This window comes from Odocoileus virginianus, chromosome 9, assembly GCF_023699985.2.
Source record: "Odocoileus virginianus isolate 20LAN1187 ecotype Illinois chromosome 9, Ovbor_1.2, whole genome shotgun sequence".
NCBI classification, from domain to species: Eukaryota; Metazoa; Chordata; class Mammalia; order Artiodactyla; family Cervidae; genus Odocoileus; species Odocoileus virginianus.
The window spans coordinates 60,227,471-60,242,938 of NC_069682.1; the positions used below are offsets into that span (position 1 = coordinate 60,227,471).

The 15,468-nt window shown below is 49.9% G+C and overlaps 1 protein-coding gene across 6 annotated transcripts in view; it reads left to right on the forward strand.

Moving 5' to 3' along the window:
• CEP250 (centrosomal protein 250) overlaps window positions 1–15,468 on the forward strand; it is a 47,177-nt gene that overhangs the window by 16,844 nt on the left and 14,865 nt on the right. For 5 of the 6 annotated variants that reach the window (XM_020894019.2, XM_020894023.2, XM_020894020.2 and 2 more), the window contains 13 exons: window positions 163–341; window positions 934–1,116; window positions 3,050–3,194; window positions 4,012–4,158; window positions 5,280–5,510; window positions 6,524–6,717; window positions 6,939–7,066; window positions 7,535–7,704; window positions 10,036–10,203; window positions 10,595–10,729; window positions 12,475–12,618; window positions 13,479–13,612; window positions 14,732–14,870. In XM_020894019.2, coding sequence (XP_020749678.2) covers window positions 163–341; window positions 934–1,116; window positions 3,050–3,194; window positions 4,012–4,158; window positions 5,280–5,510; window positions 6,524–6,717; window positions 6,939–7,066; window positions 7,535–7,704; window positions 10,036–10,203; window positions 10,595–10,729; window positions 12,475–12,618; window positions 13,479–13,612; window positions 14,732–14,870 — 2,097 coding nt within the window. Of the gene's footprint in view, window positions 1–162; window positions 342–933; window positions 1,117–3,049; window positions 3,195–4,011; window positions 4,159–5,276; window positions 5,511–6,523; window positions 6,718–6,938; window positions 7,067–7,534; window positions 7,705–10,035; window positions 10,204–10,594; window positions 10,730–12,474; window positions 12,619–13,478; window positions 13,613–14,731; window positions 14,871–15,468 lie in introns of those variants that run through there. The other variant, XM_020894026.2, reaches the window with a different exon arrangement.

Here is a 15,468-nt window from a genome sequence, read left to right on the forward strand (position 1 = left end):
TCTGATCCTCTGTCGCCTCGGCTGGTCTCATCTTTATTCACAACTTACCTTGGTCACACCAGTCCCCACCCCCTTGCCCAGCCCTGCTTCCAGGCTTCTGACATCCCTGCTCTGCCCTGCCCTCTTGCTCACCACCTCCCTTCTGTCCCTCTCCCTCCGCAGGACCTAAGGCAGCAGCTGTCAGGCTGCCAGGAAGCTGTGAGCTCCTGGCAACAGCAGCATCTCCAGTGGGAGGAAGAGGGGGAAGCCCTGAGACAGCGGCTGCAGCAGCTCACAGGGGAGCGGGACACCCTGGCAGGGCAGACGATGGACCTGCAGGGGGAGGTGGACTCTCTCAGCAGGTGAGTTGGGGCTCTTCATCCCCCAGCTTCCTCCTGGGCTCAGTCCTCACCCAGCCTTTTCCCATTCCTATTGTGTGTGTGTGTGTGGTTGGCAGACCCAGGGCTGCTCAGGACTGCCTGGCCTTGCATTCTGCTGGCTCCTGCTCACTCAGTTTTGGATCGTTGTGGTGATTTAGGGGGAAAAAAAAAAACAGTTTCGAGACTTCCCTGGTGGTCCAGTGGTTACAAATCCACCTTGCGGTGTAAGGGACCAGGGTTCGATCCCTGGTCAGGGAACTAAGATCCTGTATGCCTCAGAGCATCTAAGCCCAAGCACCGAAACTAGAGAGCCCACACGCGGCAACCCGAGAGTCCATGTGCCCCAACGAAAGATCCACACAACACAACAAAGATCCCGTGTGCTACAACTAAGACCTGTTGGAGCCAAATATATAGATACTAAAAAAGAAACAACAACCAATTTCCTTCTCAAAAGGGAAGATGAGATATTTAAAGGAAGCAGATACCCCTCTCCTTTGACCCTCTGCTGTCTGCTTCCAGGAGGGTTTTTAGGTTCCAGGGTTTGTGCTCACGTCTGGCCTCCTTCTTCCAGGGAGCGAGAGCTCCTGCAGAAGACCAGGGAGGAGCTGCAGCAGCAGCTGGAGGTGCTGGAGCAGGAGGCGTGGCGACTGCGGAGGACCAACATGGAGCTCCAGCTGCAGGGCGACTCTGCTCAGGGCGAGAAGGAGGAACAGCAGGAGGAGCTGCACCTGGCCGTCCGAGAGAGGGAGCGTCTGTGCGTGTGACAGTCCCCTCCCTCCCTGGCCCCGTCCCTCCTCACCCCGAGAAAGCGGAGTTAACGGAAGCTGGGTGTGCAGTGGGTTCAGCTTAGCTTACTGCTCCACCTTTGGCAGAAGGATGAATGCACAAAGTTTATCCAGGCTCTGCTGAGCACCCAGAGGAACTGAGGCCCCGTGGGGGGAAACAGAAATAAATAAGACTGACCTCAAGCAGTTTGCAGTGTAATGGGGAAGTCAGACAAGTAAACCGTGGCCAGGTGAAGCATGAGCTAAAAAGAGCTTCAATCTAGGTCCTCTGGGAGAATAGGGGTAACAGTTTGTTACTGAAAGCTGCACGGAGGAGAGGGTTGCTGCTGAGCTGGGCCTTAATGTATTTTGGTTGGTAGAGAGCAGGACAAGGCCTAAAGGAACAGATTAGCAAAGAAAAGGAGGTGGGAAGGCGCATGGCATGCTCAAAGGAGACCAGGCTGGCCAAGGAGTAGGACTGATCCTGGGAAGTAATGGGAAATGAGCTGGTCAAGAAAGGGAATTCCAAGGACTTCCCTGGTGATCCAGTGGCTAAGACTCCAATCTCCCAATGCAGGAGAGCCGGGTTTGTTCCCTGGTCAGAGAATTAGATCTCTCAGCCTGCAACTAAAGATCCAGCACGCTGCAACTAAGACCTGGTACACCCAAATAAATAAATATTTTTTTTTAAAAAAAGGAAATTCCAGAGTAAAGGGACCCAGCTTATCTGTAAATTCCCCAATATGAATCATAGAAAAAGCAAGAACTTTAGAGCTAGGCAGAAGCTAGGTTTAAATAATTGCTCTGGCCACTTGGACGGGTTAATTTATTTGTAAAATAGGAGTGATGATATTTCCCTTGAAGGGTCATTGGGAGGATTAAAACTGTGTTTTACAAAATGCCAGCACAGAGCATGGCCTGTGGAAGGTCTTCAGTACCTGGTAACAGGGGTTGTATTTTCTTCATCTTTGGTACCTCCTCTCCTTTCGTGTTCCCCAGCTCCTTGCACCTAATGGTCACAAACGATGGAATCCGGACGGACTACTCTAAGAATCATGACTGGTGCGAGGAAGGGTCTCCCTATACCAGGGCAGAGAGCCAACAATCCGCAAAGATAGTTTTATCTCTTTAAATTTAAATTGTTTGGCTCAATAATACATTTATTAATATTTCTATGATTCAAGGGGCTTCCCTGTGGGTCCAGTAGTTAGGAGTCCGCACTTGAGCTGCAAGGGGCACAGGTTTGATCTCTGGTTGGGGGGGTTAAGACCATGTATGACACATGGTGTGGCCAAAAAAAAATTTTTTATATAATTCAAAAGTCAAAACTATTTTAAAAGGTATGCACAGAGAGAGTATTTGTCCCTTCTGCTTCATCCATCCCATATCCCTTCCTTTTGTGTGAAATCACTTAAATTAATTTCTTGTTCATATTTCTAGTGGTGCCTTATGCAAATGTGTGCATATATTCGTATTTCCCCCAGTTTCTTGCTTAAAAGACAGTGCGCCACATATACTGTTCTGTACCTTGCTTTTTTCACATTGTGTCTTGGAGATCCCTCCTTATCAGTTTTTAGAGACCACCTTCATTCTTTTGTATCACAGAAGCAAATCAGTTCAGTTCAGTTGCTCAGTCGTGTCCAACTCTTTGCGACCCCATGGACTGCAGCACGCCAGGCCTCCCTGTCCCAGAGTTTACTCAAACTCGTGTTCATTGAGTCTGTGATACCATCCAACCATCTCATCCTCTGTCGTCCCCTTCTCCTCTCGCCTTCAATCTTTCTCAGCATCAGTGTCTTCTCAAATGAGTCAGTTCTTCGTTCGCATCAGGTGGCCAAAGTATTGGAGTTTCAGCTTCAACATCTTTCAGGATACGGCCACTCCCTAAGATTTCCTCTAGCCCTCTTCTCTTTCTCATCTTAGTCAGGAGACGCTGGCGGTCCTGGAAGCCAAGCAGTCTGAGTCCCTCAGTGAACTGATCTCCCTTCGGGAAGCCCTGGAGTCCAGTCGCCTAGAAGGGGAGCTGCTGAGGCAGGAGCAAACAGAAGTGACCGCCGCGCTGACCAGGGTGCGTGGGCCTCCCCCCGACTGGTGGGTTGGGGCGGGCGGCTTGGAAAGTTGATTGTTTCTAGGAAAAGGGTATGCAACCTGCGTCATTCTTCACTTTGTAAGCCATGGCCCTTCCTATTTTGTGCCTCAATTGCTAGTTTCTGTCCCTCCCAACAGACTATATTAGAATTAGAATGATTTTCTAAAGTATAAATCTGGTCAAGTCAGTCTCTTTCCTAAAACCATTCAGTGGCTCCCCAGCTCCTTGGTGTCACACTCCCAGCCCTCTGCCCGCTGCCCCCTTTCCTAGCCTCCGTATCACCCGAGGTCCCTGTCCTCACTCCTCCTACGCCTTTACTAAGTACCTTCTCCATGGTACTCATTCCGTTGGGACTCTAACTAACACTCTGTGTGAACTCGTCCCTTTGCCTGAACTGCTTCTTTCCTTCTCCTTTAACTGCAAACCATTCCTCATCTCTCAATGTCCAGCTTCACTGTCAACTCTTCAACCAAGCGTTTTTTGACTCTTTCCAATTGAACGACTGTTTTCTTTGAGGCCCCAGAGCACTTTGTGTTTCCATTGTCTGTAGTGTCATCACAGTTGTGGTTGTTTATATATCCTGATGTCTGTGCCTCTGTCATGTGAGTTCCTCTTTCACTCTTCAATCAATGCACGGGAGAGTGAATGAATGAATGAAGGGAGAAGCTTAGAATGTAAGGGAGGGAATGAAGTGTTAACTACTGTCTGTACACAGGAAGCAGCAGGTGTTGGGGATGTGAACTGTTCACTGTTGCAGGGAAACTGGAAAAGAAACTCTTTAAGTGTCTGTTTTTAGGCAGAACAGTCAATTGTGGAGCTGTCGAGTTCTGAGAACAGCTTGAAGGCTGAGGTCGCTGATCTTCGGGCTGCAGCTGTCAAACTCAGTGCCTTAAATGAGGCTTTGGCCTTAGATAAAGTTGGACTGAACCAGCAGCTTCTCCAGGTGAGCAAAGATCTCTGACACACAGCGTAAGACTGGGCCCCAACCAAGGGCAGGACACAGCTGATGGCCTGTGACAAGGAACAGTGCTCAAATGGATCAGCCCAAGACAGATCAGCTCCCATGTAGTCCTGGAATGAGCAAAGGAACACTTATAGTGCAGAGGAAAGCAAAGATTATAAGGCCCGGGCTCAACCATTGAAAGTAAATCCCTCCCACATCTACAGCAGGACCACCTTTGGGCTTTACAGCGAAATCACCAGGGCTAGGAAGGAAGTCCTAGAAGGAACTCTAGAAGGAAGACTAGGCTTTAATCCTGTTGTTTGAGATAACAGCAACCACCGCAAAAGGATCTGCTGAAGAGCCCAAGCCTCAAAATCTTCTCTAGAGGTTACAGACTTAACATGTCTCAGACTTCCCTGGTGGTCCAGTGGTTAAGACTCTGAGCTTCCACTGCAGGGGGCATGGGTTCAAACCCTGGTGGAGGTACTAAGATCCTGCATGCTTCACGGTGCTAGAAAAACAAACAGAACAGATTTAACTGTCTGTTCAATCACTCTTGTTCCCTTGAGCACCAGAAATATTCTATGTTCCCTTATCCTGAATTCTTCAAGAGCAGGATTTTGCCTTTTTTTTTTTTTTTTTTTAATTTTGTTTATTTATTTTTTTGGCTCTGCTAGGTCTTTGTTGCTGCCCAGGCTTTTCTCTAGTTGCTCGGCAGGTTTTCTGTGGCTTCTCCTGTTGCAGCATGACATGTGAGCTTCGGTAGTTACAGCTCATGGGCTCTAGAGCAGAAGTTCAATAGTTGTGGCACACAAGCTTAGTTGCTCCAAGACATGTGGGATCTTCCTGGATCAGGAATCAAACCCACTGGCAGGCAGATTCTTCACTGAGCCGCCAGGGAAGTCCAGGATTTTGCCTTTTTTGTCTCTGTCCCCAGCATCTAGTACTTGCAGTAAAGGCTCTAGACCCGAAATGTGTGCTTGGACCTCCTCTCCCATAAGCACTCCTGTATCCTTCTGTGGGGAACAGAGTCATATATCTCATGTAGACTTCTGTCTCACCTCTTCATCTCTAAACCATAACCCTTTGTCTCTGATGCCCTTCCCTTTTTTGGCTAGTAGTTAGAACAGGAGAACCAGTGTGTGTGCAGGAGGATGGAGGCAGCAGAGCAGGCGAGAAGCGCTTTGCAGGTGGACCTGGCAGAGGCCGAGAGGAGCAGGGAAGCCCTGTGGGAAAAGAACACCCACCTGGAGGCCCAGCTGCAGAAAACAGAGGAGGCCAGGGCGGAGCTGCAAGCGGATCTCAGGGGCATCCAAGAAGAGAAGGAAGAAATTCAAGAGAAACTAAGCGAGGTGGGAAGATAAAACTGCTACCGTCTCATGAAAGTATATAATACATGCTCACTGTAAAAAAACGAAAACACTACAGAAATGATTCAGGAAGGGAAAATCTCATTTCCTAGAAATGACCAGCATTACTATTAATAGTTTGGTGTACATCTTCCAGTTTCTTAAAGGAATTCCTAAAGGAATCCCTCACTTATGCCCCATTGCTTCACATCCATCAGTTTGAGTTAGACGCCTCTCCAGTGTTCTCTGATAATGCGTCATGTTTATTCAACCACCACAGCCTTCATACTGTATTATAATTATCTGTTTACATGTCTCCACCATTAGACCAAAAGCTCCTTGAAGCAAGGCTATGTCTTACTTGTTTTTAATCCCTCCATACAGTGTCTAACACATGGCAAGGGGCTCCATGAGTTTTTTCTGAACCAATGACCCAACTCAAAGGTGGTCTTTCTTCCCTACCAAACTTTTCATTGACCTAATAATTGTATGTAATCTCCCCTCTCAGGGGTCTTCCCTGGTGACTTTGACGGTAAAGAATCTGCGTTCAATCCCTGGGTCAGGAAGATCGTCTGGAGAAGGGCATGGCAACCCACTCCAGTATTCTTGATGGAAAAATCCCATGGACAGAGGAGACTGGCAGACTACAATCCATGGGGTCACAAAGAGTCTGACACAACTGAGTGACTAACACTTTCACTTTTCACTCTTCCCTTCTCAGCGTCTCTTTCTCAGGGCGTTGATCACCTTCTTCGTGGTAATGTGTGTGCGTCTTACTTCTTAAGGCTAAAAGCTCCTTAGAGGTAGATCTCTTGCCACCCTAAGCACAGAGTCTTGCTCAAAGGAGAGCTTGTTTCCTGGGCTGGGCACTCTGAGTAGATCAGGAAAATAGATATATGGCCCTTGGTGTGAGAGGACAGCTCACAGAGGTGGGTCCAGTGACCCTAATCTGATGATAGCAGCCTGGGGGGGCGGTCCTGCCTCTGCACCTGTCTCATCAGTTCTGTACCCCCCAGACATATCACCAGCAGGAGGCAGCCTCAGCTCAGATGGAACAGCTAAAGCAAGAGACAAAGCGCCAGGAAGAGATGCTCGCCCGAGAAGTCCAGGAGAAGGAGGCTCTGGCACGGGAGAAGGCGGCTCTCGAGGTGCGGCTGCAGGCTGTGGAGCGAGACCGGCAGGAGCTCTCAGAACAACTGCTGGGACTCAGGTAGGGCCCACCCCCAGTTCTGCCAGGGGCAGAGAGCTTTGCAAAGCAAGGCGTAGCCAAGCTGAGTTCCTTGCCCAAAGTGTATGGGGGTTTCAATGAGTTATGAGTTTGTAATTGCCCCCCTAGCTTCTCTCGGTGGCCAGTAGTTAGAACCCAACTCCTCTTAGGGAAGGGTAAGGGGCTTAATGGGTAAGAACTCTCCTGATTCCTGAACCTGACAGCTCAGCCAAGGAGGTACTGGAGAGCAGTCTGTTTGAGGCCCAGCAACAAAATTCTCTGGTAGAGGTCACCAAAGGGCAGCTGGAGGTCCAGATTCAAACTGTCACTCAAGCCAAGGAAGTAATCCAAGGTGAGAACCCAGCTGGGATGGGCACACTTCAGTCCACGGGGATATTAAAAGCCAGGAAGACGGTGGGAAGCTATTAGAGCCAGACCTAGGGCCTCCGAGGGGGCTTCCCTGGTGGCTCAGATGGTAACGAATCTGCCTGCAATGCAGGAGACCCAGGTTCAATCCCTGGGTCAGGCAGATCTCCTGGAGAAGTGAATGACCACCCACTCCAGTATTCTTGCCTGGAGAATCCCATGGACAGAGGAGTCTGGCAGCCTACAGTCCATGGAGTTGCAAAGAGTTGGACACGACTGAGTGACTAACACACACACACACACACACGTGTACACACACACACACACACACACACATACATAAACACACACCCAGCCTCTGAGATGGGAATTCCTCATGAGGCCTGGGGAGGAGGTTGAAAGATGGGAGGGCAGAGGCTCAGAGACCAGACAGACCCTGTCCCTGGCATCCTAGGGGAAGTGAAGTGCCTGCAGCTGGAACTGGACACTGAACGGAGCCGGGCAGAGCAGGCGCGGGACACAGCAGCTAGGCAGCTGGCCCAGGCTGAGCAAGAAGGGCAGGCTGCCCTGCAGCAGCTGAAGTCGGCCCATGAGGAGGAGGTGAATCGGCTCCAGGAGAAGTGGGTAGGTGGTGGATGTGGCCAGGGGGTGGGAGAGACGGACCTGGCCTCCAGGGTGTAAAGGGAGCAGAAGAATACCTTGGATAATTCTTGCCCAATTCAGAACTGTGTTTCCTTTGCTTTTTAATTATATAATTTAGTCCATTTGCTTTTATTGTGATTATAGGTATGTTTGGATTTATTTCTGTCATCTTTTGCTATTCATCTTGTCTTTTTACCTTTTGGGACGGAGAGATCACCTTAACTTCTTTTAGAGGGTTGTAGTGAATGATTAAGCTGTATTCTTTTCCTACCTTTTTTCTCTCTCTGCTACTTTGGATGATATGTACTGTGTTTTTTATTCTTTTAGTTGTTCTTTAATATTTTAAAACACATACTTAATAGAATCTCAAGTTAATTGGTATATTTACCTTTTCCTGAATGACACAGGATCGCAGAACATTTTACCTGCTTTCACTCCTCCTAACCTATCAACTGTATTAGTCAGTGTGTTTAGTTATTAGTAGTTTGTTAACACCATAAGTCATGCCTTTTGATTATTTTATACACTCAATCATTGCTTAGATATCCTGAAAATTTTACAAGGTTTGTTTTTGCTCACCATTCCTTCTTTCATGTCGGGTTTTCTATTTGGATTTATTTTCCTTCTTGAAGGAAAATCACCTTTGGTGAGGGTATGTTGGTATTTAATTGTCTGAAAATGTCTGTTTTTTATTCATTTTGTTGTTGTTTAATCACTAAGTCGTATCCAACTCTCTTGCAGCACCATGGAGTGTAGCCCACCAGGCTTCTCTGTCCATGGGATTTCCCAGGCCAGAATAATGGAGTGGGTTGCCATTTCCTTCCCAGGAGATGGTCCTCACCCAGGGATCAAACCCTGCTCTCCTGCATTGCAGGCCGATTCTTTACCGTCTGAGCCACCAGGGAAGCCCTTAGTTCCGGAAGATCCCCTGGAGGTGGCAACCCACGCCAGTATTCTTGCCTGGGAAATCCCATGGACAGAGGAGCCTGGTAGACTACAGTCCATGAGGTTGCAAAGAGTCGGACACAACTGAGTGACTAACGCTTATTTTTTTACCCAGAATTTATTTATTTATATTTTGGCCATGCTGTGCAGCTTGCAAGATCTTAGTTCCCAGAGTAAGGATTAAACTTGTGCCCTCAGTAGTGAAAACACAGAGTCCGAACCACTGGACCGCCGGGGAATTCCCTATCCTCATTTTTATAGATGAGGAAATGGAGGCACAGAGATGCGATAGAAATTAACTGAGGTCACACTAGTAGTGCTGGAGTAAAGACTGCAACCCAGGGCAGCCTGGCTCCAGAGCCCCTCATCACCATCCTGAGATCCTGACAGAGGGGCTGGATTCATCCAGGAAATCAGGGAAGTCGTTGGTCACTGGTGGACTCTGGGAGGACCGGGATGCTCCATCCTGACAGTGTTGGATCCTGTAGGAGACATCATAGCTAGATGTGGTCTGACTTCAGAAGGCTGACCCTGCCACTCTGAGCAGGGGAGAGGGGCAACAGAGAATGAGTCCACCACCTGTTTGCTGTTATAACTGCCAAGCATGATGTGGTTAAAAATAGCAAATATTTGTATCTTATATGAGAGACATTTGTACTTTAAAAAACAGTTACATTTATTATATCTTTTTTTGGGGGGGGTGGTATGGTATGGCATGCAGGATCTTAGTTCCCTGACCAGGGGTTGAACCTGTGCTCCCTGCATTAGGAACACAGAGTCTTAACAACTGGACCACCAGGGATATCCCTGTTTTTTTTTAATCTTAATTTATGTATTTTATCTTTGGTTGTGTTGGGTCTTCATTGCTGCGTGCAGGCCTTCTCTAGCTGCGGCGAGCAGGGGCTGCTCTTCATTGCATTGCGGAGGCTTCTCTCGTTGCAGAGGACAGGCTCTAGGCACACAGGCTTCAGTCATTGTAGCACGTGGGCTCTGTAGCTGCGGCTCACAGGCTCAGTGGTTGTGGTGCCTGGCCTTAGTTGCCCCACGGCATGTGGGATCTTCCCAGACCAGGGGTTGAACCCGTGCCCTCTGCAGTGGGAGTACAGAGTCTTAATCAGTGAACCGCCAAGGACACCCCTGATTTTTTTTTTTTTTTTTTTCAAATAAATCTCACTTGATTCTCATAAAACTTGGCGAGATAGGCAAGGCAGGATAATTAGCCTCACCTCACAGATGAGAAAACAGGCTTGGTGAGCAAGACACCGAGGTCACACAGCTGGTGAGCCGTAGACTTAAGTCTCACCTGCTGCTCCTCTGCCTCCGCGCCTCACCCTCTCGGCTCAGTCAGTGTTTCCTTTGTACGACCAGGAAGAAGAGTGCTCCCAGCACCGGCAGGAGCTGCAGAAGGTTCTGGAGAGCCTGGAGAGGGAGAAGACGGAGCTGGAAACGAGGCTGAGGAAACAGCAGGCAGAAATGGAGGCAATGCGGACGCAGAGGGAGGAAGAGCGGGCCGAGGCCGAGAGCGCCCTGTGCCAGGTGGGCAGCTGGGAGGGCTGCGTGCTCCCTGTGACCCCCTGCCTCGGACCACTTCCTTCCAGCCCCCCGGGAATGGGGCTACAGGGGCTTCCAGGCCTCCCACTCTGCCCCCGTGAGCAGGCAGTCGGCACCGTTGGCTGCAGGGCTGGCCGTGTGTCCTACTTCCTGAGGGAGGGCCGCCGTTTACCACATCCTGTCAGCTTGCAAACCAGCAGCAATCTTCACACTTCCTGGTTCTCAGTCAGTGGTCCCAACCTTCCTCTGCCCTCAGCAGCCACCGCCCCCCCCACCCCATTTGCCAGAAGAACCTAGAGCAGCTGGCGTGTCCTTGTGGCTTCGGATGAGCATGGTGACCCCTGACCCAAGCCCCGGCCCTCCTGCCCCTTCACAGATGCAGCTCGAGACAGAGGAGGAGAGGGTGTCCCTCCTGGAGACGCTGCTGCAGACGCAGAAGGAGCTGGCAGAGGCCAGCCAGCAGCTGGAGCGGCTGAGGCAGGACATGAAGGCTCAGCAGTTAAAGGAGCAGGTATGGGGGGGTGGTCCTGGGCAGGGAGGAAAGGGAGCGGTGAGTCACTCCTTCACACTGTTTCGGTTTTCTTTTTGAAATATGTATTTACAGGGCTGTGTCAGGTCTTAGCTGCGGCACACGGGATCTTTTGTTGCAGTGTGCAGGCTTCTCTCTAGTTGTGTGCAGGCTCCGTAGTTGCAGCAAGTGGGCTTAGCTGCCCTGTTACATGGGATCTTGGTTCCCAACCAGGGATCAAACCCATGTCCCCTGCATAGACAGGTGGATTTTTTTTTTTTTTTTGGCTGCACTGGGTCTTGGTTTCTACGTACAGGCTTTCTGTAGTTGCAGTGAGTGGGGGCTACTCTTCATTGCAGTCCTCGGGCTTCTCATTGGGGTGGCCTCTCTAGAGCCCAGGCTCTATAGCACGGGCTCAGTAGTTGTGACCCACGGTTAGTTAGTTGCCCTGTAGCATGTCCAGCAGTCTTCCTGGACCAGGGATCAAACCCATGTCCCCTGCATTAGCAGGTGGATTCCTAGCCACTGGACCACCAGGGAAGTCCCCACTCTTTCACATTGACCTGCTCTTTGGCACTTCTTTGCACCGGGCCCCGGGCTAGCTGCTGACACTCGACCAATAGAAAGGTGTGGCACAATGGTGAACGTGACAGTCGTGGTATTTTATAAAGTGGCAGAGAGGACACAGAGTAAGTGAGATAATTGTAGGTCGCAATAAGGGCTGTAAAGGAAACCAATAGGCTGAGGTAACAGAGGGATTCAGAGGAGGCCTCTTTGGACAAAGGTGGTCAGCAGGGCCCTCACTGAGAAAGTGACATTTGAGCTGAGCCATGAAGGTTGAAAAGAGTCAGGCCCTTAAAACAGTGAGGGTGAACCTTGAAAGCATTTTGCTAAGTGAAAGAAGCCAGTTACAAGAGGCCACATGGTATATTATTCCACTTGCAGGCAGTAGCCCAAGCAGGCAAACCTATAAAGACAGAGAGTAGATGAGTGGTTGGAAGTCAGGATCGGGGATGGGAAAGGTATGCAGTTTGTTTCTGTAGCTGATAAAAATGGTAAAAAATTATCACAGTAACCGTGGCACAACCCTGTGAATATGCTAAATACCATTGAATTGTCGGCTTTAAATGGGTCAGTTGCAGGATATATGAACTCAATCTCAATAAAACCATTAAAAAGAAAAGAAGCCAGCCATTTGAAGAACAGTTCAGGCAGTAGAAATAGCTGTCGTAAGGACCTGGGACAGGCAGAAAGGACCCGGGACAAGTCCCTTGATAAGCTTGGGGGCAGGAGCCCTTTGTCAGCCATGGAAGGAGATTGGGTTTTGTTCTAAGGGCAGCGGGAACGTGTTGGATGGTATCTAAAAATCAGAGTGGGACATGATTTACTATATGTATTTTTAAAATACTTTAGCCTCTGAGGGGAGAATTGTGAGTGTGTACATGTGTGCGTGTGGGCGTGGCAGCATGAAGCGGAAGTCGGGACACCCGGCAAGAGCTGCTGCCGTGGTCTGAGTAAGGCACCCTGAGTGAGCAGTGCACCTGGTGAGGGAGGAGCAGGAGGAGGAGGTGAGGACTTGAGGTGACGAGCTATCCTGGAAACAGCACGACTTAGCTGGGCCCCGCCTCGGCTTTTGCCAACCCAACCTAAAAACCAGTATTTATACGACACAATCTCTGCAACACAGATTTTGTGACCAAGGTTCCCTTCTCTCTTCTGATACAGGATTCTCTCTTCTCCCCTTGCAGGAGACCACCGGGATGCTGCAGACCCAGCTCCAGGAGGCTCAGCAAGCGCTGGAGCAGGCAGCCCAGCAGCATAGAGACAGCCTGGTGTCCCTCCAGGAGGAGGGCCGCGTCCTGCTGCAGGATAAGACAGACCTGCAGAAGCAGGTCCCTGTTCCTCTCTCCCAGCCCGGCAACCCTTCCCCAGCACAGCCAGGCCCTCCTACTCCCCCTGGCAGGACAGGGAAACCTTGGCCCTGCTGCCTGAGCTTGGGATGGGGAGGGGAGGCCCCAGTATTAAGTGAGAAGTGAAGGGTGCTCAGAACTGAGCATATGCCTCCCAGGCCCCTAGGATAGTTAGTAACCTCTCTCAGTGGGGATCCCCATGGTCATTATTCTTTAGTCACTGAGTCGTGTCTGATCCTTTGTGATCCCATGAACTTTAGCCCCCCAGGCTCCTCTGTCCTTGGGATTTCCCAGACAAGAATACTGGAGTGGGTTGCCATTCCCTTCTCCAGGGGATCTTCCCAACCTGGGGATCGAACGCACGTCTCCTGCATTGGCAGGCGGATTCTTTATTGTCTCAGCCACCAGGGAAACCCAAACCACACATTTTTTTGGCAGCCTCCTTGATCCAACCTCCCCCACAGAGCAAGTGTTTTTATACCAGGTTGCTTTTCCTTCTCAGAATCCTGTATCAAATAGTATACAGATTGTTTATTTTTTAAAAATATAGTCACTTGGCCTTTGCACAGAGTTCCATTCAGCCAAGGTTTTTCTTTGCGCCTCCTTTATACACCATACGTGAGGCTGGGGAGACAGGTGATGAGGCTGAACCGTAGTGAGGGACTTATGAATGGTTGGCGGAGGGAGGTAGTTAAGAACAGTACCTAAGGGTTGGCAGGCCCTCCTGGGCATTGGAAATGGGCTGCTGACTATGGTAAACCTTGAAGGACCCTAAAGTCCTAGATGAAAAGCATCCTTCCAGTGACTTCCTATCCCTGGTCCTCATGCTCTTGACTTTCCAGGTGGAGGACTTGAAGTCTCAGCTGCTTTCCAAAGAAGCCTCCCAGAGGTTCGTGGACCAGGAGGTTCAGGAAAAGCTGAGAGAGGCCCAGGAGTGTAGCCGAATTCAGAAGGAGCTGGAGAGAGAAAAAGCCAGGTAGGCTGGACGGCCCATGGAGTTGGCTTTGGCCTGTCTGGATCCAGGGGTCACGGTGAGGTTGACAGTTCTTTGCTCAGGTCCCCTAACCACTCATGTCTCTAGCTCTGGACTCTACAGGTGACTGTGTAGCGAGGGCATGGTCCCTGTCTCCGAAGCTTGCACTTCATTCATTTAGTGGAGAAGATGCCTCACGCACCAGACACTATGCCAGAGGTTGGGGATATAGTTTAAATAAGACAATATGGTCTCTGCCTCAGTAGAATTGAAGGTTTTGTCGAGGAGACATTAATCAAATCATCTCCAAGGAAAGGTATTGTCAGATTATGTTACCTGAAGTCTGAGGTGGGAGAAACCCTTTTGTTGATGAAACTAGAAGTATGAGACTGGTACCGATGTCCAGATAAGAGATACCAAAGTGGGAGCCCTGGTGGGGTGGTAAGGAAGAGGAGGAGGCAAGGGGTTTAAGGGACGTTAGGGGAGTTGGGATTGGTTTATATGTAGTCTTGGAGTGGACACAGGCAGGATGAGGGAAGAATGCTGTGATGTGGTCAGGACTTCTAAGGGTGGATGGAGATATCATTCACTGAGCTGGGTAATGTAGCAGGGGTGACTGGGTGGAGGGGAGGTGCAGAGGAGACGGGAAGAATTGGACGTGTTGAATTTGTGGTACTATGTAGGGATTTCTGGAATTGGCCAAAGAGTAAATTGTAAAGTTGAACCTAGGAGCAATCAGTAGGTGCTCAATAAGCACAGATTTTTATTCTTAGCCTGTAATCATGGTCATTACTGTTTCTATGCTAATTATCCATGCTATGTTAGAGCAGTCAGATGAGAAGGTAGTTCTTTGTTGCCTGAGAGAATGGCCTGGCCCTCTGACCCCTCTCTCTTTTTAAAAAAATTTATTTATTTATTTTAATTGGAGGGTAATTACTTTACAGTATTGTGATGGTTTTTGGCATACATGCACATGAATCAACCACGGGTGCACACATGTCCCCCCATCCTGAACCCCCCACCACGTCCCTCCCCACCCCATTCCTCTAGGTTGTCCTGGAGTACTGGCTTTGAGTGCCCTGCTTCATGCATCGAACTTGCACTTGACCCCTCTCTTTTTAGCCTGACTCTGTCACTGGTGGAAAAGGAACAGAGACTCCTTGTTCTGCAAGAGGCTGACTCTGTTCAACAGCAAGAACTGAGCTCCCTGCGCCAGGACATGCAAGAGGCCCAGGCCGGGCAGAAAGAGCTCAGCGCTCAGGTATCTCCCACCCCAGCAGGAAATCTCTTCCTTGGTGGAAGCCAGCCTCTGGAGTCGGCGGGTGCTTGCTCAGTCACACTGGGGCCTCAGCAGACCCGGCAGGAGAGGGAAGCCAGGACCAGGTCGGGTGGAGCATGGGAACCTGACCCAGAGCCAAGAACAGACCGCTGATGACCGGAACGTGGGGCCCAGAGGATAGGGCTTACACAGGCCTGTTCGCGCCTGGCCAGTGCCAAGTGCGCCTGGTCTGCCTGGCAAGACAGAGCAAGGGGAATAAATATTACTCCCCTCGGGTCCACGGCAGCAAGAGGCCTTCCACCGACTTGGTCTGTTCACAGCAGGACCCCAGACCTGTGCACGGAGGGAAGATGGAGCTGGGAGGAAAAGCGTGAAGGGAGTAAGAGCTAGACGTAGACTGTGGTAGAGCAGGACCCAGGTCTGCTTGTTAGACAGTCCTGGGTGTGAACCCTGCTCTACTGCTTCCTGGTTGTGTGAATATCACTTTATTCATCCATAAAACAAGGGTGATAATTCTTAATCATTGTAGGAATATAGGAAGTGTCAGGAGCACAGTAAGCCTTCAGTAAATGGTAGCCAT